The sequence below is a fragment of the Netta rufina genome (genome assembly GCF_964035555.1).
Source record: "Netta rufina genome assembly, chromosome: 20".
NCBI classification, from domain to species: domain Eukaryota; kingdom Metazoa; phylum Chordata; class Aves; order Anseriformes; family Anatidae; genus Netta; species Netta rufina.
In genome coordinates, this window is record NC_140144.1 from 892,638 (window position 1) to 918,820 (window position 26,183).

Here is a 26,183-nt window from a genome sequence, read left to right on the forward strand (position 1 = left end):
TGGATGACTAGAGGAAAAGCAGAGGTACATTCATTAAATCGAATCATAGAATGATTTAGGCTGGAAAAGACCTCTAAGGTTAAGTTCAACCTTTAACCTAGTACTAGTCCACCGCTAAGCCATGCTACTAAGCTCTACATGTACACGTTTCTTAGATACCTCCAGGGACTCAACTAACTTCACTGGGCAGCCTGTTGCAATGCTACACAATCCTTTTAGGGACGAATTTTTTCCTAATATCCGACATAAACCTCCCCTGGTGCAACTTGAGGCTATTTCCTCTCATCCTATTGCTTGTTGCTTTGGAGAAGAGACCAACCCCCACCTCCACTGAGGTAGCTGTAGAGAGTGGTAAGGTTTCCCCTGAGCCTTCTTTTCTCCATGTTAAACAACCCCAGCTCCCTCAGCTGCTTCTCATAAGACTTGTTCTTTAGGCCCTTCACCAGCTTCATTGCCCTCCTTTGGACACGCTCCAGCACCTCCATGTCCTTCTTGTAGTGAGGGGCCCAAAACTGAACACAGTACTCAAGGTGTGGCCTCACCAGAGCCAAGTACAGAGGAACAATCACTTCCCTAGTCCTGCTGGCCACACTACTTCTGCTACAAGCCAGGATGCTGTTGGACTTCTTGGCCATGTGAGCACATGGCTGGCTCATATTTAACTGGCTATCAGCCAATACCCCCAGGTCCCTCTTCCCTCAGCCTGTAGCATTGCATGGGATTGTTGTACCCACCAGTGCAGGACCCGACACTTGGCCTAGTTGACCTTCATACAGTTGGCCTTGGCCCATCAGTCCAGCCTATCCAGATCCCTCTGCAGAGTCTTCCTGCCCTCAAGCAGATCAACACTCACAGTCCACTTTGGTGTCATCTGCAAACTTCCCGAGGGTGAACTCAAACCCCTCATCCAGATCACTGATAAAGATATTGAAGAGAACTGGCTTCAATACGGAGCCATGGGAGATACCACTTGTGACCAGCCTCCAACTGGATTTAAATCCACTCATCCCAACTCCTTGGGCCCAGGCATACAGCTGATTTTTAACCCAATGAAGCGTACATCTGTCCAGCAAACTTCTCAAAGAGAAGCCCTGGTTCTCCTGTAAATGCTGTGTGATGCCACTCAGTCTGCTCCATAAAGTTCCCCAGGTCAGACTGACAGGCCTATAGGCTGGAAGGAAGATCTGGGAAACTTTCTTATAGATGGGTGTCACATATGCTAGCTGACAGTTGACTGGGATATCCTGATAAGCAGGACAGCTGACACATGATGGAAAAGGGTTTGACAAGTACTCAGTCAACTCTGGTAGACCACATCTGGCCCCATAAACTTGTGCACATCTAAGTGGTCTAACGGGTCACTAACCATTTCCTTGTGAATTATAAGGGCCTAGGAGCAGAAGAAAGCTCTCATCTATCAGTTCAGGTGGCTGAGTACCCAGAGAACAAATGGTCTTGCTGCTAAAGACCAAGCGCTCCAGTCTTTTCCCCATTTATTGTCACTATGTTTCCCCACACAACCAAGAAATGATTGAGATTCTTAGTCCTCCTTTTCTTGTTTATGTATTTATAAAACTTTTTATTTTCCTCTTTAACAGCGATAGCCAGTTTGACCTCAAATTAGGCTTTAGCCCTTCTAATTTTGTCCCTATGCAGCCTCATGACATCTTTGTATCATACATGCACAGGTTCTTAAGAGATTCTACTAGTGATCAGCTACACAAAGACTTGGTCAGCCTCATGCAGTGCTGTGGGTGCTTTTTTGTTTGTTTGTTTTGTACTGCTGTTACTCAGGAGCTGAGTACTAGTAACCAGGAAATGCACTTACACTTGAGACATCTTCAGGTCTTTTTAAAATAAATTACAAGTTTATTAAAGTGTATGACAATTTCATGGCTTGGTAGTATAAGCAAAGAAGATAAAAAAGAATAGTTTTGATCTTTCAAGGTAAACTCATCTTTGCACATTAACAAGTAGATTTTCCACCTACTAGAATTACTATATACCAATAAATATCAGCATAATTGCAAAAATATTACATCTTAGTTATCAGTTGGATGCCTCAGTTGATGAGGTGGTAGAGAAGTCTCACAGGACACCAAAGGCTTGCATTACTTACACAAAGTCATGGCATTGCTTTAACTTACATTACATTGCTCAAACACAAGACTTTTAAGTATTTGCACTGCCAGGTCCTCCCTGCCATCACAGTACATTGGTTCCCAGAGCTACAATATCAATCACTGATGTTATTTCACAATATTCAGGTGATGATAAAAGGATTTGGTTTTGTTTGCATATGACTAACTTACCTCTTTCCTGTTCTTAAGCTCAGAAGGCCAAAGCTTCTGCCCCCTACTAAGTAATGCAGGGAACAACAGGAACAGATGGAAGTCCATTTATCAAATTGTTCAGATATTTATAAATGAAGAACACCATTAGGAAGACACAATCAAACTCCAGGCCCCAAATAAAGAGGCCTTAAGACTACTAATGGAACTATATCCTCAATAATGCTTTTTTTTTTTTTCCCTTCCCATTTGTGCTGTAGGAAAACCTGCATCCCCCTACTAAGAGCTGTCAGCTCATTACTAGTCATGCTTCTTTTTTTTTTTCCTGAAACTGTGGGTCATACAAATCTGCCTTAGTGAGCTACAACCTCGTATTCATCTTCCATGCACAGAGACACTCCCCTGTTCCCCAACTTTTCTGAACTGAGATTTGCTGTACCCTAGCAATTATTCATTCGTAGCACCACATAAAAAAGGCATAGTGGTGGATGTCTGTGCAAAGAGAGGATTGCATCTTGCTTCTATTACCTAAAGCATCGTTAGCTCCCAGCAAGCATGCACCCTAAACCAAACCATCAGTATATTAAAGCAAACAAGTTCAGCGTACACCTTTTGGAAAGTAATCTGCAATTTACCACCTTTGGACACCAGCTTTTTTGGTGCCTTTGAGTGATCAGCTGCCCAAGGCATCTTATGAGCTTCAAATTCTTTAATCCTCTTACAATGAGCTATGGCTGATCCTTTATTTTCCTCTTGCAGATAGTACCTGCCCCAGAGGAATCCACATAGTGTGAGGGACATGCATCAAGTGTTTGATTTATATGGATGGATGAATACTAAAATCTAAAGTACTTCTGCAAAGGGATAAACTAGATACACATGGGCTTCCATGCAGATTATAGATGAGCAGTACTAAAAATAATTACAAAAATAAGCTTCAAACTGTGGTTGAAGACCAAAGGTAGTACCACAAACATATACAACATTTTGAAGCCTTGGGCAAGGAAGGATGGGATATAAGAAAAAACTGGCTATGTGGTGTTCTGTGAACTGACAGGGAAAACCCAACAGCAGCAGTCACCATTCATAGACATTGTGGGACGGGTGCTTGTGGCTGAATTTCTAGGAACACAAAAGGAAAATGGAGTACAAGCAGACAGTACATGACCTGAAACACTGTCAATAAATGCTGGTTTAAGACCTGTATCAGTGATGTCATTGAGAAAAAGCTTATTTTATTTTATCACCACATAACAGCATAAGGAAGGTATGACCAAGTTGGGAACACTGCACAAAGCAGTAAGAACAGTGTCTCTGGCCCCAAGCCTTTAAGTCAGAGTTCGGAAACTGATCATGCAAATGAGCAGGTTTTCTGGGAAGCTGGCAGGCACAAAACATGAATATCCAAAGGCTTCATTTTTAGTGGAAGCAGAGGCCTCCAGACTTTGACATTAAGTTCCAACAATACTTGCAGACAAATAAACAACCTAACAAAAACACACACACACAAAAAAATCCTTTCCAATCTGAAGTTGGGGAAAAAAAAGTCTTAGAGCAGGAGAAATGCAAAGAACTCACAAAACTGTTTACATGTTAGTTGCAAAAAAAAAAATGTCCTATCTGCATTCCTTATCACTGCACTATCACACAGGTATAAAATAGGAAAGCAAGCTGATTCTTTGTCTAGTATTTGGAGGAGTAAATACAGCTGTATTTGAGCTTGAAATTTAATGCTGAAAATCTTAAATGTTCACCATGAAAGGGCCCCTATAAGCTTACACCACAGACCTTGCAAAAGTCTCAGTTTCCCAGTCTGGTAGCAAGAATTCAGTTATCAAAAAGGTTGAAAAAAGATTAGATGCTAAAGGTGCTCCACATCCACCTATTGATTTTTCTTTGAGCAAACAGATTAAATCCCAGAGTGGGAGGTTTCCAACCGCTACATTTGTGCAGTATTCTATGGGTGTGACCATACCCATTTGTTTCTCAGTGAAAGCATAAATGAACAGTAGAGCTGGGTACAACTGTTTTTTTTGTTTGTTTGTTTGTTTTTTGCTTTAGTTAAATTAGACAAGGCACTCAAGCTCTTGGAGAGAAACCAAGGCAGCTCTTTGTGCAAAAGGACACAATCACTGGCTTGAAGAGATTACGTTTCCACAACATTTGATTTAAGCGTCAGAAGCACACTAGGATGCTGAAACACCAAAACGAATTACAGACCCCATACTTAAGGCTGTGGTTCAAAGAACCACAAGAGTACACCCCCACATGCCCCTAGGAAAAAAAAAAAAAAAAAAAAAAAAAAAGTACACAATTTCTGTTGGTTTTGGGAAGGCAGGAAGGGAAAATATATAGTAGAAGTGAGATGGACAAAGTTCATAGTCTGATCTGACAAAACATATTATATTAAGTAAAAATAAATAAGCAATTAAAATGACATTTGCAAAAGAACTGGAAGAAGCAGATGAGTTTTTGTCATATTATTCAGGTTTGTGCCATTTCACATATGATAAAGGAGTCAATCAAGCATTTGCTTTCTATACTAAACAGAGCTGAGCAATCTTAACTTCAGACTTGAAGGATGAGTACAGTAAAGTCACACTTCACAAAGACAATTCAGTTTCTGAGGAAGAATTAGGTAGAGAAGAAATTAGTTGTACCAACAAGCTCAGCTAGAAGAAAAAAAAATGTGTTTGGGAAAATGCATGTTTATTCTTCTCTCCTTCATTTTGCTCATTCTGCAATGGATTAGTATTACTCTCGTGTTAAACATGACACAATAGGAAATTTTAACACAGACTGCCACAGTCTCATTTGTAGAGTCAACTACATTAAGATCAGCATAAGACTTCAACAACAGATTTTTGGTGAACACCTAGATATATTCCACATCTTCAGACTTCTCTTCATTCCCTCAACAGGGCTTGTCCTATAGGTGAAACATCACAGTTTAGAATTTTTATGATCCATGGCAAAATCAGCAATGATGGGATCAATACTAGCTGCAATTGAAGGCACGAGGCCCAAGCAACATAAGTTAGAACAAGAGGTTGTGTACTCACACTGAATTAATCTTCTTTTTTATTTTCTTTTATCTCATTTTAATCCTCCATTTTTTAGCCAAAGCTGAGATCCAAAGTAACACAAACCTGCTTCACAAACTAAAAGACTGAAGGTGTTTCCTTCTCCATTTCAACAGCAGTTTCCTTCTTCTCTGTTACATCAAAGAAAATCTTAGTATCAAATAGGTTGTGCAAGCTAAGGCTACTGGATTACATTGCACACATGAGAAACTTACTTCCAAGGTTACTGCTGGCTTTTGAACTGGAGGGACGTTGTAATTCTGCACAAAATTCTCTTGTCTAGAAAAATCACAGGGTCTTTTTGATGACAGGAAAAGGTGCAATTTATAAGATTCCTTCATCTCCATAAGTCATCATTAGTAAATGGAATGATAAATATTCTTTAAAGGGACTTCAGTAGTGGTCCACATAGTAAGTTCAGACTCAAGCAAACAGAATTAATCAGCATAAAACAAATACCTTACTTTAAAAGTCAATGGTTACAAATGCTGTAAAATACACATATGCCTAAGCCACTGGAAAATTAACCATTACAATCAGATTTAGACTAGTTCTGTTTTGCAACCCTAGATTTATAGGATACTGTATCTCACTTCCACTACCATGCACCTGCATACTTCCCACTGCTTCCATTAACTAATTAAAAAGAGGAAAAGACATTTTGGTGAGAACAACCTATTTAAAATTACAAACAAATTTCTGTGATCTGTGAATACGGAACTGTCCAAGTAGATACAAAGCCAAAGGCAGAAAACTAAAGAAAGCTGTTTTCCAAGTTCATGGTTTAAAACCTATTTGCACATATAAAAACAAAAGATGCCAAGGCTCCTATAAGATTCTATACAAAGCAAACCTGAGTCTGCTTTCTTTTCAAAGAACTGAAAAATCTTCAGTAATTCTATTGCAACCATGAATTCTCATAATACATCTAGACTGTCTGCTTTTAATACTTCTGATGAGAACATGTCTACCAAGGAACCCCTAACAACAACAACAAAATGATAACTTCTCTACAGTCTAAACAATGATGAATAACCTGAATTTTGCTGTATAGCTGTAAGCATGTTGAGTCAACAAACACCTTACAATGCAAGATGTGGACAGGAAGGGATGGAAGGAGGTTGACTTAGAATTATATCTAATGTGCTCACAAGCTTTCCCAGTGCCCAACCTCACAAAGCAGCTTTCAGTCAGAATACCTGAGGTCTAACTGATACAATTAATATATATAATGCATGTATAGTTTCACTTGTTTCACATTGTCTCCTGCATTCCTGCAGATAACTTAAAAAAACCTGCAAAATGTCTACAAAATTATACACCACTTTGAGCCAAATCAGCAGCAAATTCTGTTCCATCATTCATTTCAACCACAGCTTGAACAGATTGTTCAAAGTGCTCTATAAAACTAAGACACTGTACAACAGTTGCTCTGCTGCCACTTCCTTCTAATGTCATGCAGCATAGATTGGTAGTTTGGAATGAGATCAAGAGTATCAGTAACAATACTGACAGCTTTAACTTCTACCTGGGAAATTATGGTTTATCGTTTATTCTACTTAACATCTGAAACACCATATGCTCTTATGAAGGAATGGCGCCATAACCAAGTGTTTCAGTACATCCAGAATAAACTTGAAGGCTGATTCCTTCTCTCCAGAGACATCCCTGTGCTTTAAGACATCTTGCTGCATTCCTGATATTTAATTAGCATTTATTAAGACTGACATAAGTGAGTTCTGGTTCACCAGAGCCCCGTGAACATCATGGTCCATATTATGATTATTCTCTAAGCCTCATAATCATCAGTACCAGGAAAAGCAGCTTAATATTGCACAGATTGTTCATCACAGAACCAAAGCACAGGGATTAGATATAAGACTGACATGACTTCTCCAAACCAGAGATGCTTTCTCAAAAGGTTTTGTTCAAGCCTAAAAAAGGTGCAATACAGCATCTCACCTCAAACCCTGAAATTTAAAGTGACTTGAAGATAAAAACAACACCACTGGAATGTCTACTGACACCCTATCTATGCCGGCACCCAGATTGGGAGTGGATGAGCTTCTGTGTTAAATACAAATTTGTCAAGGTTGATCAAGTCTACGTCATCTGAAAACAGCAGAAACATGTACTTGAGTGTTTCCCCAAGGAAGAAGCTCTCCATTTTATCTCGTGGCTCTGGATTACTGGGATTCTGAACGTTGTTAATGGAAGTATAACCACCTGTAGGAACCTGTGCAAAAAGAAAAAAAAAGCAGAAACTTTGTATATTTCTATAACCTAAAATATTGTATTTTAACCTTGACTTGCACCTCCTCCTGAAGAAAATTGCTAAGATCTATTAGTACTTGCTTTTCATTTGCACATAAAAATTCAGTTATGAAAAAAATCTCTGTGCAATTCAAAACAAACCACGAAAAAAACTGCTAGAATAAAATAAAGCACAATGTTCATTTATGCTTAATTTGAAGAAGTATCACAAAGAGCATACCAATGAAGTTTCTGGACAAATGTACAGGAACTAAATAGTGTAATGTTTGCATTACAGGTGGTCAGAGTACCATACCTATCCTGTTAAGAACAGACCATTGAAATTTAATGACCATTGGCATCTAGACCACACTTTTACAGCATATCAAAGCAGTATCTCCATGAGCACTGCTGTCAGAGTAAATAAAAAAAGCCCTTTATTAAAGCATTAATGCACTTCCATTTTGTTTGGCCACTTTAATCAAAGTATTGCTTCAACCCATCCAGGTACTTCTCAGTTTCTGAATTCTAAAGATCACAGTATAGATCCTAATAGCTTCCAAGACAGCATACAAGTACTTTGGTAGTCTGCATAGACCTTCTTCATTTTACTTTTAATCAATGTAATATAAGTAATCTTGCTGAATATACTAAGTATCTGGTGCATCTCAGACTGTAAGGCACTGCATGAACCGACATTTTATTGTGTTCTAATGAGTATCCTCGCAGTTTTTTGATGGCTTCTGAGAAACAAAGTTTCAGAAGTTCTCATCAGAGGGAGAGTGAATATAGTCCTGAAAGAACCAGGTCATTATCAGCTGACCTTACCCGTGTGTATTTATTGAAGTTCTGCAAGATTTCCCAGCCCCAGTCTTGGTATTTCTTATCTCCGGTGAATCTGTACATATAAAAAAGGCTTTCCACTGTTTCTGGCCGCAGTAAGTTATGCCTGTCTGCAGGCTGCAAGAGAAAAATAAAAAAGCAAATAATTCAGACTAATACATATGCAGAGAGAAAAATAGCAATTCCTATTTACACCTACCCTAAAAAGGTTACTATGTATAACTCAGCTTCTATAATAAATACATTGCAGGGTTAATTAAATCCAAGGGCTAGGGTACACCTGGAAAACAATGCAGCGCAGAACAAGCTGCTTCACAAGAACAGAGTACATCACCAGTGTCCAGACAGGAGCTTTAACAGCATACTAGAGATACAGAAGAGACATCAAAGTACTGTTGAGGCCTGCTAACTGTTCACCTTGATTTCCACATCTTTGTGGCCCTTTTGTGCATGAAGATTGAAGTGCACAATCTCTGGACTCAGGCCTGTCTCTACTTGCTCATACATTTGGTAACACGTTTCTATCAGGGCTTCGGCCAGTTTCATATGATCAGCAGTCAATCCATTGTGAGCTCCCAGTGCCAAAGTACCAGGCAAAAAACAAACCAAGTGATCCTGTAAGACAAGACAACTGTTGCTAAGAAAAAAGTTACAAAAATCAAGTGAAGCAGGATTAATATTACACACACAGACACATTTGTGTTCAAATTGTTTGAGTTTTGTTTTCTTGACATTTCAGGTACAAAGTACTTGAAGGTAAAATTTAACTATCTAGTGTAATGCAACACAAAACAGGAAGCATTATTACAGTAACGTCACAAATTTGAAAAGACCACGTGTTTTTATGTCAGGTATCTGAAAGAAGGGTGGCAGGTCTGGGCAAATTAGGGGGAAGAGGGTGTTCTGTTTTACCAGAACTGTACATTTAATACCAACTGGGGGAGGGGGGGGAGGGGAAATTTATCATCCGAAGGTTTCTCAATAAAGACAAATAAATAAGGGACAAACTGATCATCTGAGCTTAAAATTAAACGTATAATAGAACACAAGCACTGCTATAAAGTTCATTAGAAAAAGAAAAATACTTTGAGACAGCATTTAAAAGAGATCCTAATGGATTTTGAAAGCTTAGTATCTTCACAAAAATAACAGCTAACAAACTATGATGTCCATCAAAACAGCAAGTTAAAGGAAAGTGATACTGCCTAAAAATACTATTATTTAAAATATTTACATAATAATTTAAATAATTATTAAGTAATTATGTTTTAAATTATATTTTTACAGAATAGTATTTAAAATAAACATGTAACATATGAAATGAACTTCCCAAGTGCCAGTATTTTAAAATGAAACCTGAAGTAGGACCACAGAGAAAGATGAATCAGCCACAGAAAACAAAGCTTAGGGGCAGGGGGATACGGCAGCTGAAGCAGATTTTCATTACTCTGAAATAACCACCTTAGCATGCTGTAAGACAGACAACATTCAGAGAGACAAAACTACTGTAGTTACATCCACTGTTACAACTGGAAAACACTGACAATATATATTATCTACATTTTTGCCTGAAAGCTTGCCCCTTTCTTGCAACTTTATTTGGAGTAATAAAAAGCTTTTACCTCTAACTTCTATAGAGCATCAGAGATGTAAGAGTACCATTCTTCTAGAGCACAGGAAACTGCTGACTCACATTCCTACCACTACCTCTCCTAGACTTCCCCTCTTGCCTATAGCAAATTGAATGTCACAGATACTAGGCACTGCAAACAAAACATATTTGGCTCTTGTATTTCACAGAGGAGAGGCACCTGAGGATGACTTGTACGCAGAGTATTCTGTATTGGTTTCCCAACATGCAACAGCAGCAGTGAAAGAACTACAGGGACATTTCTGTTGTCTTCCAGAAGTGTCCAGAGAACACGTCTTGGCTCAGACGGCGATCACTACAGGTCAGATTTTCTCTGACAAGCTGCAGGTAACTCATGAGACACACAACAGCTATCAAAGCATTTTGTTTGTTTGTTTGTTTTTTATTGGTTTGTTCATTTTGTGGGGATGGGCAGAGGGGAAAGAGAACACAGCAGACTTGCATTTGCCTGTACATATGTGGATATTTTTTGGTGGTAGTTGTTTTGCTGTTGTTTTCTTTAATTGTCATTTTAAATGCAGGTGTATTCTTACCATCTTGGCACTGAAATGGCCATGAGCAAGCTCTCCTACAAAGGTAAGCTTCTTGGGTTGTGATCTCTGAAGAAGATGCTTTTTCACGCCTTCTATGGCTCTCATATAGTCTTCCAACAGTCTGTGAATTAAAACCATTCCAAGTTGGCTCACATACTCACATAAGTTTAACCACACCTGATATTGGACACTTATTAGTTACTGCTACCGTGTAACCATACACCTTTGCTTTTCAAGTAACCCCTAAGTTTAAAGTACTAAGGTAAAAGACATCACGAACCCTGTTTCCAGACAACCACCACATTTCATTTCAGGAATCCTTAAGACCACAGTAATTCATACCACAGTTAATCCAGGCGAGTACAGACATGTGTAGCTCAACCCCCTCCTCTAAATTAGATTCAATTATATCAGGTTACCTGGGGACTTTCCAATTAATTTCTGAGTATCTCTGAAGATGGAGAAACAATGAGCTTGCACAATCTTTTCTAATATTTCACTACCCTCTTTATGAAACTTTTTCACAATATTTAATTGCTTTTCTTACATGAAAGTACTCAAAACAAGGGAAATTCCATTTTGAGGCTCACAAAATGCTATCATTCATAGACCTAAAGACAATGGTTCTCAGTTTACAATGAAGTATGGCTTGGAAAAAAACCATGATGCAAACTTTCTTTGTAGATTTGCTCCAAAATGCCTCACCAGGGCATATTGTCTCTCTGTCTGGATTAAACCCTGTGGATTAAACCCTTGACATGAACAAGTCCAACATAATTAGCTTGTAAGGACAAAAACTGGTTAGATTTTTCTTTTTTTGTCTTGTTTGGGAGGAATTCCTTTTCAATATTTCTAATTGCTCTACTCCTTACAAACATTCTCTTCACTTATCCAGGGCAGGTAGGAGAAACATGAGACATAAAGCAACACTTATGCAAATACCAAGCTTCAGTATTTCCTTCTTTCTATGAGGTTACACCATGAAGATCAAATCTGCCACCTCAACCAACCATTTAACAGGATTTGTCTCCAGTCTCTAGTGCACCTCTTATCTGATGTGCTAACAAAGAAAAATTTTCTGAGGAGAAGTTTTTAGTTTAAGCCTAATTCTCATGCTGCTTTTACATCAACTTACCATAGGTCCTCTTGGCTCGCTTTTAAAAACAGATATTTTTAGCGGACTGTTGCACATACAGATTATTTTTCTTTAGGCAGTCATATACAGCAGAAATTTTTACAGCTTGCACCATTTTCACACCAATATGAGAAGTGGAAAGAACTTACTCATTTTCTTTTTTCCCACCCTGAATCCATTGCTTGAGCAAATACTCATAGTAGCTGTCAGCTCTGGCTCCCAGAGTATAGACACCCAAATGAGTGAACTGCCCGCTATTGGTGTTTATGAACATAGGCACCAGTCCATCATTTTTCCCTGAGAGCGTGTGAACATGTTTCATCACCTCATCTACAGCTTTCTGGAAGAAAGAAAATAAAAAACAAATTCCACGTACGAGACTGTAGCTAGTAGCTTCAGGCTGAAAACAAATCTTTATTCTTCTTCAAACTAGTATCAGGGATATCAAGTTCCATTCATGCCATATACTAAATACAGGATTTCAAACTTTCTGACTTTCATAACCTCATATTATGGACAAATATGATTACCTTGCAATAATCATAACTATCTCCTTCCCAAATACAGGGCGATAGTCAGCTATATTCCTGAGTGCTGTAAGCCCATTCAAAAACCAGTACTGCAAAAAACAATACTGGGGCATGAGACTACAATCTGACTTAGTCATATTTGCACAGTAAAAGTGCAGCTAAAATAACAACTACGTGAACCCGCTATAGCTAAAAATTCTTTAAAACAACAGAATTAGGTTACCAAATAAAAAGAAGAGTGGAAATTATTATTTTAGTTTCAATTAACTTTTTTTTTTTTTTTAATACTGTGACTCGGAATCTAATTTAATAATTCTAATTCCTTGGAGGGCAACAACAGGGTTTTGTTCTTTGCACTTACATAATGGCACCAAGAAACCACACACAGAATTCTAAATATTAAGCAAGGCACAGCTTCACAGACCTTGTTTAGCTTAGTATATTTTTTCAAACTTAATAATGTGGTGTCAAACAAAAACATCAATACTAAGAACTGTGTGGTTTTTTGTTTTGTTTTATAAAAAATGAAAACTGTTCCTCAGGGAGAAAAATAATTATTCATTTCCACTACTACCTTCTGATATTTAAGAAAATAAGTCAAATGATTTATTTTTCTTATTCTTCCTTCATCTAGAGTTTCAAAACTCATTTAACATCACTGAGAGACTACAGAGTCAGATGTGGTATCGTATATAGGCAGCAAAAAGGAACAACATCAACAGGTTCTTCCATACCTGGAATTTCTCATCTCCAGTAAGACGAGAGAGCTCCCTAAACTCCAGCTGAATACTGGTCACCTCTGCCACAGTGCTGTCAGATGTCCAGCGAGGTGGATGTGCAGTGCCCCGGCCAATGTTGACATCAGAATAGGGTATCTTGGAGGGGGTTTTGAATGCTGGCATAAGCCTATTCCCAATGTCTTTCTAAAGAAAAGCCAAGAGCACAGGACACACACAAAATAAAAACAGGACACAAAAATATATACAGACACCCAACCCTTTATATTTTCTTTCAGCAACCAGACAGAGAACAGTACCTTAGTTTTAGATTCTGAAAGAAAGCAAAGAATTAAAAATGGTCATGGATTTACTCCTAACAACAACTACAGAGTTTCTACCTTGTTCCTAGTACTGTATGCCTCATTTGAGTCTGCAGTCCCTATGCAACGTGATTTAATCCTGAAGTAAATGACTGAGATGCTAATTTAAGGAGGTGGTTGATGCTGTTAAGATGCCTATACAGAAAAGGCAACAAAATACAACTATTACTCTTTTCCAGTCATTTACCCTTTTTTTTTTTCCCCCATAAACTTTCTTATTATGGTCAGCTCTTCATTAACAGAGGAACAGGCACATCTGTAAGCATACCTGACAAAACACATTAGGGCTCTGAGGTGATCCAGGGTGAAAATAGAAGTGAAGGCTCAAAAGACTAATAGTAAATCCCTCTCCCACCATTTTAAATATGAAATGGTTGCAAAATGGCAACATTCAACTTTGTGATGAATCCTCCCTCAACTTTGTCCAATATGAGGTATACAGTCCAGTTTCATTACTAAGACTCTAATCACTCACAGCTTTTTCCAGGAAGAGGCTATCTCCAGAGAGATGGTAGGTGCTCAGCAAGCCACCAAGAATACGAATTGTGCTCTCAAAGAGGTTCACATCCACATTTTTATCAAAGACTAAGTCGTTTGCTACCCATATTCTTGCTTCTTCAAACTCTGAAAGGTAAAAAGTGTAGTTCACTTATGGATTTCTGGCACGTTCCAAAAACTGTACTAGAGAAATCAGCATTCCATATATCCATGACAATTACTTATGTATCTGTCTAGCAAGATGATAATTTTTGGTTGAAAACTGTAGCAAAGAGAACACAATAGGTGAAATTTGATTTATTTTTTTTTTTTTTGGATTCAGTTCTTGAATGTCTTGTATTTGGGGTAAATAGTCTTTTCAGTCTACTTGAGAAGAACGACAGAAAAATCTGTGCTGTCTGTTGTTACCATTATCTAGTAGTAAAAAAAAAAAAAAAAAAAAGTCAGGTACTCTTTTTCACTGAAGCATTAGCATTTATCAGCTTATAAGAAAAATCAGCAACCTCAAACATAACTTTCATTTAGACTGCACTTTATTCAAAAGAAATCCCAAGAGCTTTCTAAGGCAATCACCAAAGAATTGCTATAAAATATAAAGTAGTCTTCAACAAGAATCCATTTTCAACACATATGAACTACTAATATTTTAAAAACTCTATGCAGTTTACAATTATTTTTTTTTTTAATGGAAAAAGCAGCACACTGTCAACTTGACGAAATTTCAAGACAACCTGCTCAAGTCTAGAGCTGCAGACACAAGATATGGAGTTTTTGTTTGATTTAGTATTTTATACAAACCTCAAACTTAGAAAAGAGAGAACCAAAGGTTTCACTGTTCCTTGTATCCTTTCTAGCAACTCTGTTCTTCCTATCTTGACACTAAGAATGGCATAATTTGTAAACATTTACAAAGGAAGCTATCTAACAGTGTTCAATTCATAAAGTTCCAGAAAAAAAAATAATACCAAAAAAAGAAAATCTAGAGAACAACAAAAACACTCTTACACACTTAAATACTGATTAAGCAAGTTTTCTTCAACAGAACTGCAGATTTTTGACTTAGTATTTAAAATCTATTTGAATCTGTTCGAAAGTCTTCTAAAAACAAAGTCACTTTCAGAATATATGAAAAACATACAGACAGTAGAGCAGTTCACAAAGTCGGTATTGAATAGTCCCTTCCTCTATCCACTGATTCCTTACATAAGCTTCTGAAATCCAGCTATGAAATATTGATATTAGGTATGATAAAACACAAACCAGATCTCCGGCCAACTACATGAGGCCGATGGATAGAAAGCCCGCAGTGGCTGTATAATGACACAAAGATGTCACTAGTATTTTTAGTACAGAAACCAAATCAAGTGGCTTATTAATCCATTCCTCAGTTTCTAGCACATATATCCAGTTATACGTAATAGTGTAATATTATTTTCTGGCTCAAAATTCTAATCCAAGAGCAATGGTCTCTTTTCATACTTTTTTTTAATATTTATTTTTAGGCATTGTGCATGTGCACACTCACCCTCACAGGAAAACTAAACTTATCAGCCACATCTAATAAATGTTCCCTTAAAGAATGCTGACCATATTGCCTGAATAGAAAATAAGCAATTTCAAGGTAAAAAAAAAAAATGGAGAAAAAAGAAATTACCTTCTTTTAAGCCTAAAATCCACATAGTATCCAAGGCATCAATTAAGGTAAGCCCAAGTCCAAACCACTCACTGTAAGACTTGGACAAAGGCTTCAGTTCATCATGGCCCCAAGCAAAATCCTTGTATCCTTTCCATGCATGGCGGAATGCTTCTATCACAGCCATCTGACGTTCATTTATGGGCACTGAAAAAGGAAGACAGCACCTTGTTCAAGACTTCTGCAGGGAACTACCAAACTCCCTATACTGCATATACATGCATCCCTATACTGAACACCATTTTGCTGAATCCTACCCAGAATAAAGTTTCTTCTAAAACTACTTAAATCATGTAAGTAGAAAAAACTCAGGTTATTCTTTTCAGCACAGCCTTTCCTCTGTGGAATAACCAGTCAGTGTCTCTGGTCAGCAATTTACTCATGGAAACAAAGATCACTCCCTCACAATGTCATTTCACCAAATACATTAAAATGTTCACACACAGAGCTGTGAGATGAGTATCACTGAAGCTCAAAGACCTGAAAGTCAGGAAATACCAGAATTAAGACTTTAAATCAACTGTAATTCAGCTGCTGTGTATGTATGCTTACTACATACAGACCTCAGTTTTTTACCACATAACATTTTTCTTTATCTTCCCTATCTTATTTGTTCCCTTTAGCTAAATTTAAAGTCAGTTCTACAAAATAGTTTCTCTAGAACTTTTCATTCTAGAACTCTTCTGTTTTAGAAGGAAGAAAACTGTCAGTTCTGACTTACGCAAATCCACGTCCTTTTCTATGGTTCAACTGAAGGTTTTGCTTACAATTTGCCATAAAAAAAATGAACTCATGGTACATATCCAACATGAAAATTTTGAAGCCCATTAATATTTTGGAGAGCTATACATAAACAGAATTCTACAGGGGGAATATCAAGCAGTAAAACTAACCCCGTTTATACTAAGCTAGCACAAGCCAAGTACATCACATTGTATTATGCCACATTTATCATATTGGAACTTCCTTACATGGAACCACAAAGCATAACAACAGGTTCTTTACTCCACAAGGAGTCCAACAACTACAAAAACAAATTTCTACTGCTTCCTGATGAGCCTTAAAAAGAGTCCAACTTAAATCAGGGAGGAAGTTACTTTCCTTGGATTTGCAGAACAAAAGAAAACACTGCTGAAAAAGGAAACTCACTTTGAAGCCCTCTCTCTTCAAACGTCCGTTTTCTGGAGAACAGACAGGAATGTCTGGCTCTTCCCATAGAAAAGATTACAAAAATTTGACACTAAAATTTATTTTCAATACCATTTTACCAGATTAAGGAAAGCAAGGCTGGACAAGAAGATCTGAATGGAATGTGTGCCCTCTCTAAACAAAGGGAAAAAATATATCGTGCAAAAATTTCAGTACATTCTTCTGATTTTTCTTGTATGGCTGAGACAAAATCAATGTGGGAGAGCAGCACCCGAGATTCAAAAGATAAGGGGTGAAACTGAGGACATCCTCACAGTGTCACAATGTGACAAGATTATCTCCTGGCAAAGGAACAGAGAAGTCCATAATCAGAAGCCTCTCTAGCTTAGAAAAGAACTTGCTTCAGGCTTTCAGAGGATATAATGCTATTGCAAAAATATAGAGTCTGAAGGAATAGGCACATAAGATTGCTTATATGTAAATGAGCCCTTGGTAGTTATGGTTCCAATAATGTACGGAAGAAAACATGCCTCTTCGGTGCTACATAGAACACATTTTAGAATACATTTTCCAGAAGGACGCGTGCATTTTATAACAGGACAGAGGTAGCACTGAGCTACCAGGAATAGTATGTATAACACACATTCTGCAACCTACTCACATAGAATCTGGCCACTAAAGATAGTCACAGCAAACTGTTTCCTACCATGGCACTGGACACATTAGTTAAGTTCTACACATGCATCAGAGTATTCTTTATTCAATACTGAAAACTGAGGCTGCGAATCAATCAAAATTTTGAAGACTAACAAGCATGTACGTTGTCATGGTGAAATAAGGAAACTGAAAGGTTTGGATATCCTAGGTAAATCATCTTTCCTACACATTTTTTGTTCTTATTCCTTTCTCCTGTCAGAATTTTGTTTCCTTCATTTAAAGGAAATAAACACGTGCTGGGAGTGAACAGAAATTAGTTGTGCTATTTACCTGGTTCCTTCTGGCCTTCAGCTTCCAAAGATGAAGGTTTTTCTGATTCCTTTATTTTACTAGATGGAGGCTCAGTGCTTTGGTCGGGTTCTATCACTGCTCCTCTCCAGCTGCAAATACAGAGGATTGAAATTAATACTTAATTTGATCACAATAAGTCCTGCAACTGAATGCGACTTATTTCCTATTTTTCACTATATTTTGATAAAAGGAGTGATTTTGTATCAAGGGTCAAAATAACCATGTTGTCCACTAGATAATTGTTTTGTTCAAATAAAAAGTTATTTGTGCCAGAGAATTTTTACTCAATTAAGATATGCGTCTTAGAACAGGCTCCTGGAATTTCATTAAGTATCTTGACAACAGAATTTAATAAAGAACTTTTTAAAAAGTACTAAGATATCTGAGATTGCTACATTGAAGCATTTTGTTACTTACTGGTTCTGAAATAGTCACAGAAGTCACTAACACTAAATTAGTACCACACAAATGATGATCAGTAAGAACTCATGAATAAACACAGTGGACTAGACATTTAAAATTGCTTTAATTCCAAGAGATTTCCCAAGCATCCCCAACCAACACAGAAGCATAAATCAATCAAAAGAGGTTTTCATTACCGTTACAAATTTCCTGAAGGTAAAGTCTTTCAGAATGAGCTTCACATCAAGCCAGGTTCATATCAACATCAATTGATCTATCTCAACCATGCTGTTTACTATGTAGATATGTTAACTTTGAGGTCGCTGTGTATCTTGAGTTCATGATATTACATGGGCAGACAGAGATAGGGCAAGGATAAAAGAGGGGAGATTTAGATTAGATGTGAGGAGGAAATTCTTTACTTGGAGGGTGGTAAGGCACTGGAACAGGTGGCCCAGAGAAGTTGTGAATGCCCTGCCCCTGGAAGCATTCAAGGCCAGGTTGGAGGGACTTTGGAAAAGCTGGCCAACTGGGTGTACATGGCAAGGGCTTGGTAGTAGGGGGGCTGCTGGGGCGGCCTCTGTGAGGAGAGGCCAGCAGCTGCCCCATGTCAGATCAGAGCCAGCTCCAGCGCTGAGCCAATGTGAGACACTGGTTGTGCCTCTAGGCGAGCAGATATAAGAAATAGGGAGGAAAAAAAAAAAAAAGGGAAAAAAAAACAAAAACAAAACAAAACAAACAAAAATAAACCACTGTGCAACAGCAGCCGGCAGAGAGGAGTGAGAGAAAGCCCTGCAGACACCATGGTTAGTGCAGAAGGAGGGCAGGAGATGCTCCAGGCAACACAGCAAAAGTTCCCCAGTAGCCCATGGAGAGGCCCCTGGATCCACCTGCCATGGATGGCAGTTGGATCTGGGGAGAGCTGCTGCCAGGTGACCCACTTTGGAGCAGTTGGCTCCTGACAGATGGACCCTGTGGTACAGACCCACACTGCTGTGGGAAGCCCACATAGGATCAGTTTGGAAAGGAAGGCATCCTGTGGGAGGGACCCCACATTGGAGCAGGGGCAAAGAGTGATCATGAAGGCGCAGCAGAGAAGAGGCATTAGGGACTGACTGCAGCCCCTGTTCCCCTGTGCCACTTGGGGGAAGAACATAGAAGAGGGTGGATGAGGGAAAGGTGGTTATAGTTTGGTTTTAGTTTCTCACTGTTCTAGTCTGCTAGAGATAAATTACATTAATCTCCCTATACTTAGTACGTTTGACCCGTGACAATAATTGCATAGTGATCTCCCTGTCCTTATGTCAACTCTTGAGCCCTTTCCATTGCATTTTCTCCCGTTTTCCTTTGATAAGGGCGATTGAAAGTGCATCTGTGGTGCAGTTCAGCTGTCCACCTGGTCTGGTGAGAGGTGTCCCTGCCCATGGAGGGGACTTGGAATTAGTGATCTCTAGGGTCCTTTCCAACACAAACCATTCTATGATGACTCTCCTTACAGAACCGAGCTTATTAAGACCTTTAAAGTTTATTGTTTACAGTCACTGTACTTTCTGACTTGCATAAATTCAATCATTTCATTTCTTACTTTCATTCTTTAAATTTCTATCAAGTCTGAGTGATTTCATCACTCTCACATTTTCCTGTTACCACTGGTTTAATCCTACAATGGCATTAGTGGAAACACAGGAATAAAACAGCTCAAGTCATTCTGAGAGATTTTGGATAATATCAACAGCCGAAATACTGATGCTATGATCAGCTGAGTTGTGCCAGTGTTGAAAAGGACACAAACACGGAGGGGGGGGGGGGGGGGGGGGGGGGCTGCAGAGGGGAGGGAATGTAGTGTTCCCATATCTTAAGCACCTCTGCTGAACTTCTAGTAGTCTTTTCATTTTCGAAGTTATTTCTTCAACTATTCCCAAACCAAAAGATTTTAGTCAGTGCTATCTAGGATAATAACCTAATAAATTATTTACAGCAGAATAGATCCTCTAGTAAAGACATTTTTGCATCTGCATAAGGGTTCTTTGAACTGTACAATTGATGTTTTTATAAGAAAGGATTAAACATATTTTACACAATTATATGCTATATACATGTCTACAGCTTCTGCCAGTTCAACTTGGGCGTAACTTTGTTTACTGGCATTATATCCCTAATCAACGCTATGACACTGGTACAATTTTCCTTATCTAGCCCAGAACAAAAATGCTTGTGACTTTATTATTATATTGATATCGTCACACTAACATTTACTACAAAACAAATGGAAGAAATTCACAGACACTGATAATTTTCCAGTGCATTAACTGTCTAAATACATTAGAAATGCACTACAGTCTAGCAGGGCACCAAACCTTCTGCAATTCTTAGAAGCAAATAGTAAAAACAAAAGCTGGACATTCACCCAAATTAAATAAATCAATCCAACAATATCTATCGCTGTCAGACCAAACTTAAGAACAAACATAGGTAAAGATAGAAATCAGCCTCAGACAGACAACAAAAAGCCCTTGCAATTTTCACTCCAACATCCAATGGATCCTTAGAGAAGGGGCGGGGGGGAGGTGAGAGAGAAGAAAAAAAAAGGAGTTATAACTTGCTGGAAACACTTCTACCTGATAACAGATTTCTCTGTTTTCTCTTCTTTATCAGCCTGGACCAGCTCTTCTACAATCTTGCTGGTTGCATGTCGCGTCTTCAGCCTCACATCCCTCCGTGGTGGTTTGATCTGAAGATTGGAAGGACTACGCCGAATGTGAGGCAATTTCGGCTGCTTCTGAAGAAATAAAGAATGCTCAGTACATTGTACAGATGGTAAAATTTAAATCATAAATCAAAATTATTAATTTTGATATAATGCCAACAGGCAAATTCTGATTTGACTGGAAGGTATGCTGAAGACACCATCTTTTTATTGGTGCTGGATTTTTTTTTTTGTTTTATTATTATTATTATTTTTCTTCATTTGTTAATTTAAAAGTTTTGGTTAAATTACCCAAATTTTAAGTTGTAGGGTTTTGTTCTGGTTTTTTGTTTGTTTTTTAGTACATCGCTGATGAAGAAAAAGTACACTGAACACTTAAAGTTAAAGCCAGGTAACATCTTACCATGTCCAAAGCCCTTCCTGAGAGGACAGCATTCCACCCACAGCAGGTTTTTGTTGTAAGTTATAACACCTTTTTCCACAAAATTTGTTGGAACTGATCATTATTTGCATCTTCCACAAACTCTTTGGCACATTTACAAAACTCATTTCTTCTCATAATACCTGAGGTGAAAGTTCTGGGTAGTCCCCAGCGTTGGCATCTGCTTTCTGTGGCGCTGGCAGAACAGCTGGATTCACCAGCTTTAATCCAGGTATTTCTGGTTCTGTTCTCTGCTCATCCAATGATTTGTTTGTTAAACCTAAACATACAAAGCTGTTGCTCAGCACAGAGAATGAACACGTCCAGCTAGAAATGTGTAAGTCTGCTGCATTCACACACTAGATGCACCCCCAAAAAGTGTTTCCATTCATCACTGATAAACCTGCACTAATTGTTGGATACCAAGTGTTATTTGGTATTAACCAACTCCTTAATATCAAAGGACGCTGATGAAAGGCACATACTTTTTTCATTGCTATTATTTTAGCTTCACAACACAGGCAGAAGGATCACATCAATGGTAAACATGTAAATGGTAAATGTATTGTAGAAAACCTTAGAACTTCAAATCTTATGGACAATCAAAACCAAAAGAGTATCACCTTATCCTACTGCTTAGGTTTGGGTTACTAATAGCCTCTATGTTTTTTCATAACATAGATATGTAGATATCTCTAAACCTTGACCAACTAAACCAAAACATTGCTCCAGTCAAGATAACAAAGAGATATGAAAAGTACTTCAGACTAAGCATATCCATTGAAACATGTCGCATAAAATAGTTTAACAATTGTGCTTTAAGAGATGCAGTAAGTCAGTCAATAAAAAATGAGTTATAAAAACTACAACAATCTCTTAAAGATAACACCACATGCAGGTAATTTAGAGCCATACAATACACATACTTTTCCATGGTTCCCCCATGCTGGTAAATGAAACGACTCCACAGACTGCCAAGAAGGCAAACAGGAAGAGAATTATACTCCGCTGCAGTCGAGACAGCTGCTTCCATTTCTTTAAGAGAGAGAGGAAGAATATTTAGCACAACATTAAGAGCCCATTCCACTAAAAAAAAAAAAAAAAAAAAAAAAAAACAGCTCATTCAGAGCAAGTAATGCAAAACTGACTAATTTTACCCTGTTTCCAACTGCAAAAATGATGACAGAGAAAAAAAGAAATATAACATGCTAGCATATGGCACAGCAGGCTCAGAGAAATATTAGAGCCACTTGCTGCAAGAACCCTGGAGAATGCCATATGTTGAGAATCCCAGAGAGCATCATCTGCAGCACGGTGACTTTCATCACAGCCTTGGTTGGCTGACCTGTGCATTTGCCCAGATGTCACTTTGGAAACAAGCCAAAAGTCTCTTCCCTTCTTGCTGGAGAGCTACTACAAAACAGATAGCCAAAATACAAAATAAGAAACAGGGAAAAAAAAAGTGTCAGGAAAACTAAAACACTACTGCAGCGAAGAAGAAAGGCTTAAAATAATCTAAGGACCAGTCGCTGACAGGAAAAGTGAGGCATACTGCCCCTGGAAAAATCATCTGTAGAACTGTCATGTAGAATGGGGTCTGTCACCAGAAAAAAAAAGTAACCAAACTATAGCAACATATAAAAAAGTAAACAACAGTTTAATAAGCAAAACAAAAACACAATTTCAAGATTAGTTTTAGGCAAAAACGTGTTTTTAAAATTGAAGTACTTACAACAAAATTACTAAATCAGACTTCAAATGACATGTTAGTCTAACAGAGAAGTTTTCCCCATTTAGAGAGAGCAGTTAAACATCAATTGTTAAATTACCATTCTGTTGCTTTTAAAACAGTCATAGCAAAATGCACCAAAGCAGGAATTTGCTTCTAATTACTGGCTTTGGCACACAGAGAGGGAGCTTCATTGCTGATGCCATGCTTAGGAACACCCTACAGCTTCCTACGAACTTCTCTACACTCCACAGTACTTCCTGGAGTTCTCATCCTCTTACTAAGCCAGAGGCTGCAAATATTTCAAGGAAGAAAATGCCAAAGCATTCACATTGCCAAGCTCCAAGATACCCGTTTCCTGTTTCTCTACTGTTGACAGTACAGTAACCCTGTGTATTCTTCTCTATGCATGCTGCAACATGCTGGTCCTGCTCCTTTGCCTTCATCTCTACCTGCACTGTCAACCACATCACAGTCATCCAATTGCAAAAGGATGCTTGAAATCCAGCAGCCCTTTATTTCCTCAGGACAGGATGAGAAAAGAGGCACTGACTGTGTGTTCTTGGGGTGGACAGGACTGAGGCACAAGAATACATGAGGGCATTCAGCTTTTTCCTTTTTCCTGCTGGCAAAGAAGATAGATAAAAGGAAAGATGAAATATCTTGTGCTCTGTCCCTGCATTTCCTTAACTGTAAATAAGAGAAGACCTGTAGTCCTGTGTCCCTAAACAAGTTCTTCATAAGCTTCCTCCAACAATCTGTAAAGTCTTCTACATTTGGCTATACTTCACTCCCTATCTGCAACCACAGTCACCTCATCCCACTGCCTCACATTTTCCCAGGTTACCTCTCCAGCAGAAGACGCTCACCCCTACTAAATCTGCCTGCCCACTCCCTGTCCCAGTCAGACAATAAGGTCACTTCCACACAGCTCTGCCAGGGACGTCTCTTCTCACACTCAGCCTTCCCACAAAAGCGGAACCGTTCAACTGAGAAGCTGCAACAGAGGACAGCGCTGACCCTTCGAGCCATAAAACAGGGTGCAAAGGCACCCAAACCAAATCTCATCTCCCTCTTCCAATCCTGATTAGAGTCTGGGGGGAGGCGTCTCTGCCCGTGGCAGGGGTTGGAACTAGATGGGCTCGGGGATCTCTCCCAACGCGAACCATCCTGCGACTCCGTGGTGCAGCCCAGCGCTCCCGCTCCCGTCAGGGCACCCTCGCTGCCCGCACTTTCCGCGCAGGCAGAGGCCCGAGCCCCCCCAGCCGGGGGCACCCCGCGGGCAGAGCCCGCGTCCCGCCCGGCCGCCCTCACCCGCCAGCAGGAGCGCCGCCTCCAGGCCTTGCTGTTGTTGTAGCCTCCGACCCCCACCGCCTCCTCCGGGCTGAGGGTGACGGAGATGAAGTCCCGCCTGGGCGGCGAGGCGGCGGCAGCCGAGTACATGGCCACAGCCGCCTCAGGGGCCGCAGCCGCCTCAGGGGCCGCAGCCCAGCCGCCCGCCGCCCCGCGCGCGGCCCGCCATTATCCTGCAGCCTCCTCGCACCGAGTGGGGACAGAGCGGCCGCTTCCGGATGCCGCTCTAGGCCCAGAGCACTTCCGGAGCTCTATGGCGGCCCTAGCAACAGCGCCGCCGTGCCCTAGCAACGGCGGCCCGGGCCGCCGGCCCCGTCAGCGCCCCTGGGCGGGGCCAGGCCCTTCCGCCGCTGAGCGCCCCGCGGAGGGCGCCAGGAGCCGGCGGGGGCGGCTGGGAGGTGGGAGGCCGGCGCAGCTGCCCGTGGCTCTTCGCAAGAGTTAGGTCGGCCCTCGCAGCTCTCTCCTCGCACCGCACCGGCACCTCAGGGGGAGACACGCACTGGGTGCCAGGCCGCACGGAGCAGGCTTGTTCTGAAGTAGAAAAAACTGGGGCAGGAGCAGCAGTGACACAGAAGCCAGCGAGCACGCCAAGGGGGGAAGGTTATATTCTGCTGTCCACTGTCACAGTGACATCTGTTTTGTGCAATGTCCCCAGCCATCCTGACACGGCCAGTTCTTGAACATGGCTGGTTCTTTTGGGCAGAGTCAGTGGAGTTTTAGGGCTGCAAGAATTTCTTTCCTTCCTTTCCCTTGTTAGCCCTCATTTTCTAGGTACTCTCACACACCACATAGTCATACTCCATCTTCAGCTGCCTGGTCAGGGAGTGAGATGCAGAGATGCTGAGAGCCCTCACGTTTCCTCCACAGTGTGAGATTAGCACAAAGATAGGTCACATGATACCATGATTGGCATGAAAGAAACATAAATGGAAATGTATATGTGGGAGGTAATCAGGAAAAAAAATAATTGAAAGAATGTATTCCCACTAGTCAAGTTCAGGAAGGTGCATCTCCCATCCAGCCTCGAAAACTGTGCTCTGTTAAGGGTGCAGCACAAACCACACAGGACTGTATGCTGGCTGGAGGACATCAGCAAGGCAGCAAAGCTGCACACCACCCTTGCTACTCCAGCCAGCCCACCAGGTAAAGCAAACTCCAAGCCCCTGTTGACTCACAGAGGACAGAGAAGAACTGTCTAAAGCATCCCTCATCCTCTGCATCACACCCGGTGCTGGGTGGATAATCATCATAATGCTGGCCTGACAGCACACAGGTGTGAACATGCATGAACAAAATTGTGAGAGAATGAGTGTGAGTAAGGAAAAGTAAATGTAAGTTTTGTAAATAAATCCTTTCAGGAGATTTGGCACTGAATTTTGGTACACAGCAGGATTCACACAATTCCCTTACCTGCTTCTCCACAGACCCACTGCGATCTGTCCCACTCTGCACAAATAGTTGTCAGCATCTTCATTAGAGAGGATGGTCATTATCAATGGGTGTAGAGGAGTAGGGAAGAATACCATCTATTATACAAATTTAGAGCAATAATGACTGCATTTTTGTATTATATGGATAATACAAAATTATCCATTATTATTATTAAAATTAATTATTATTAAATATTAATTATTATTAAAATTAATTATTATTATTAAAAATATTATATGGATAATGCTATCTCCTACATCTGAGAACCAGATTACTTCTATATCGGGTTCACAGTCTAACAGAAAAAAATTATTGAAGCAGCCATGGATACTACTTTAAGTGCTGGCCCTGAACATCTGTGCCTAACTATTCAG

At 39.7% G+C, this 26,183-nt stretch overlaps 1 protein-coding gene across 3 annotated transcripts; it reads right to left on the reverse strand.

Annotated features, from left to right (window-relative positions):
* Nucleotides 1–54: 54 nt before the first annotated feature.
* Nucleotides 55–24,556, reverse strand: MAN1B1 (mannosidase alpha class 1B member 1). Of its 3 annotated transcripts, XR_014619013.1 has the most exons (14): nt 24,340–24,556; nt 22,223–22,331; nt 21,440–21,576; nt 20,787–20,947; nt 17,746–17,855; nt 15,571–15,756; nt 13,894–14,042; nt 13,054–13,242; nt 11,939–12,129; nt 10,655–10,775; nt 8,888–9,085; nt 8,456–8,587; nt 5,590–7,610; nt 55–5,505 (listed from the first exon to the last, which is right to left on the reverse strand). XR_014619013.1 is itself a non-coding variant. In XM_084299187.1 (13 exons), exons 1-13 carry the CDS (start codon nt 24,466–24,468, stop codon nt 7,407–7,409), a joined length of 2,013 nt encoding a protein of 670 aa, XP_084155313.1. In that variant the 5' UTR covers nt 24,469–24,556; the 3' UTR covers nt 55–7,406. The 3 variants fall into 3 exon arrangements, 2 of the variants coding, with proteins under 2 accessions (XP_084155313.1, XP_084155312.1); XM_084299187.1 differs by having other exon boundaries at nt 55–7,610; nt 20,787–20,944; XM_084299186.1 differs by having other exon boundaries at nt 55–7,610.
* Nucleotides 24,557–26,183: the final 1,627 nt, after the last annotated feature.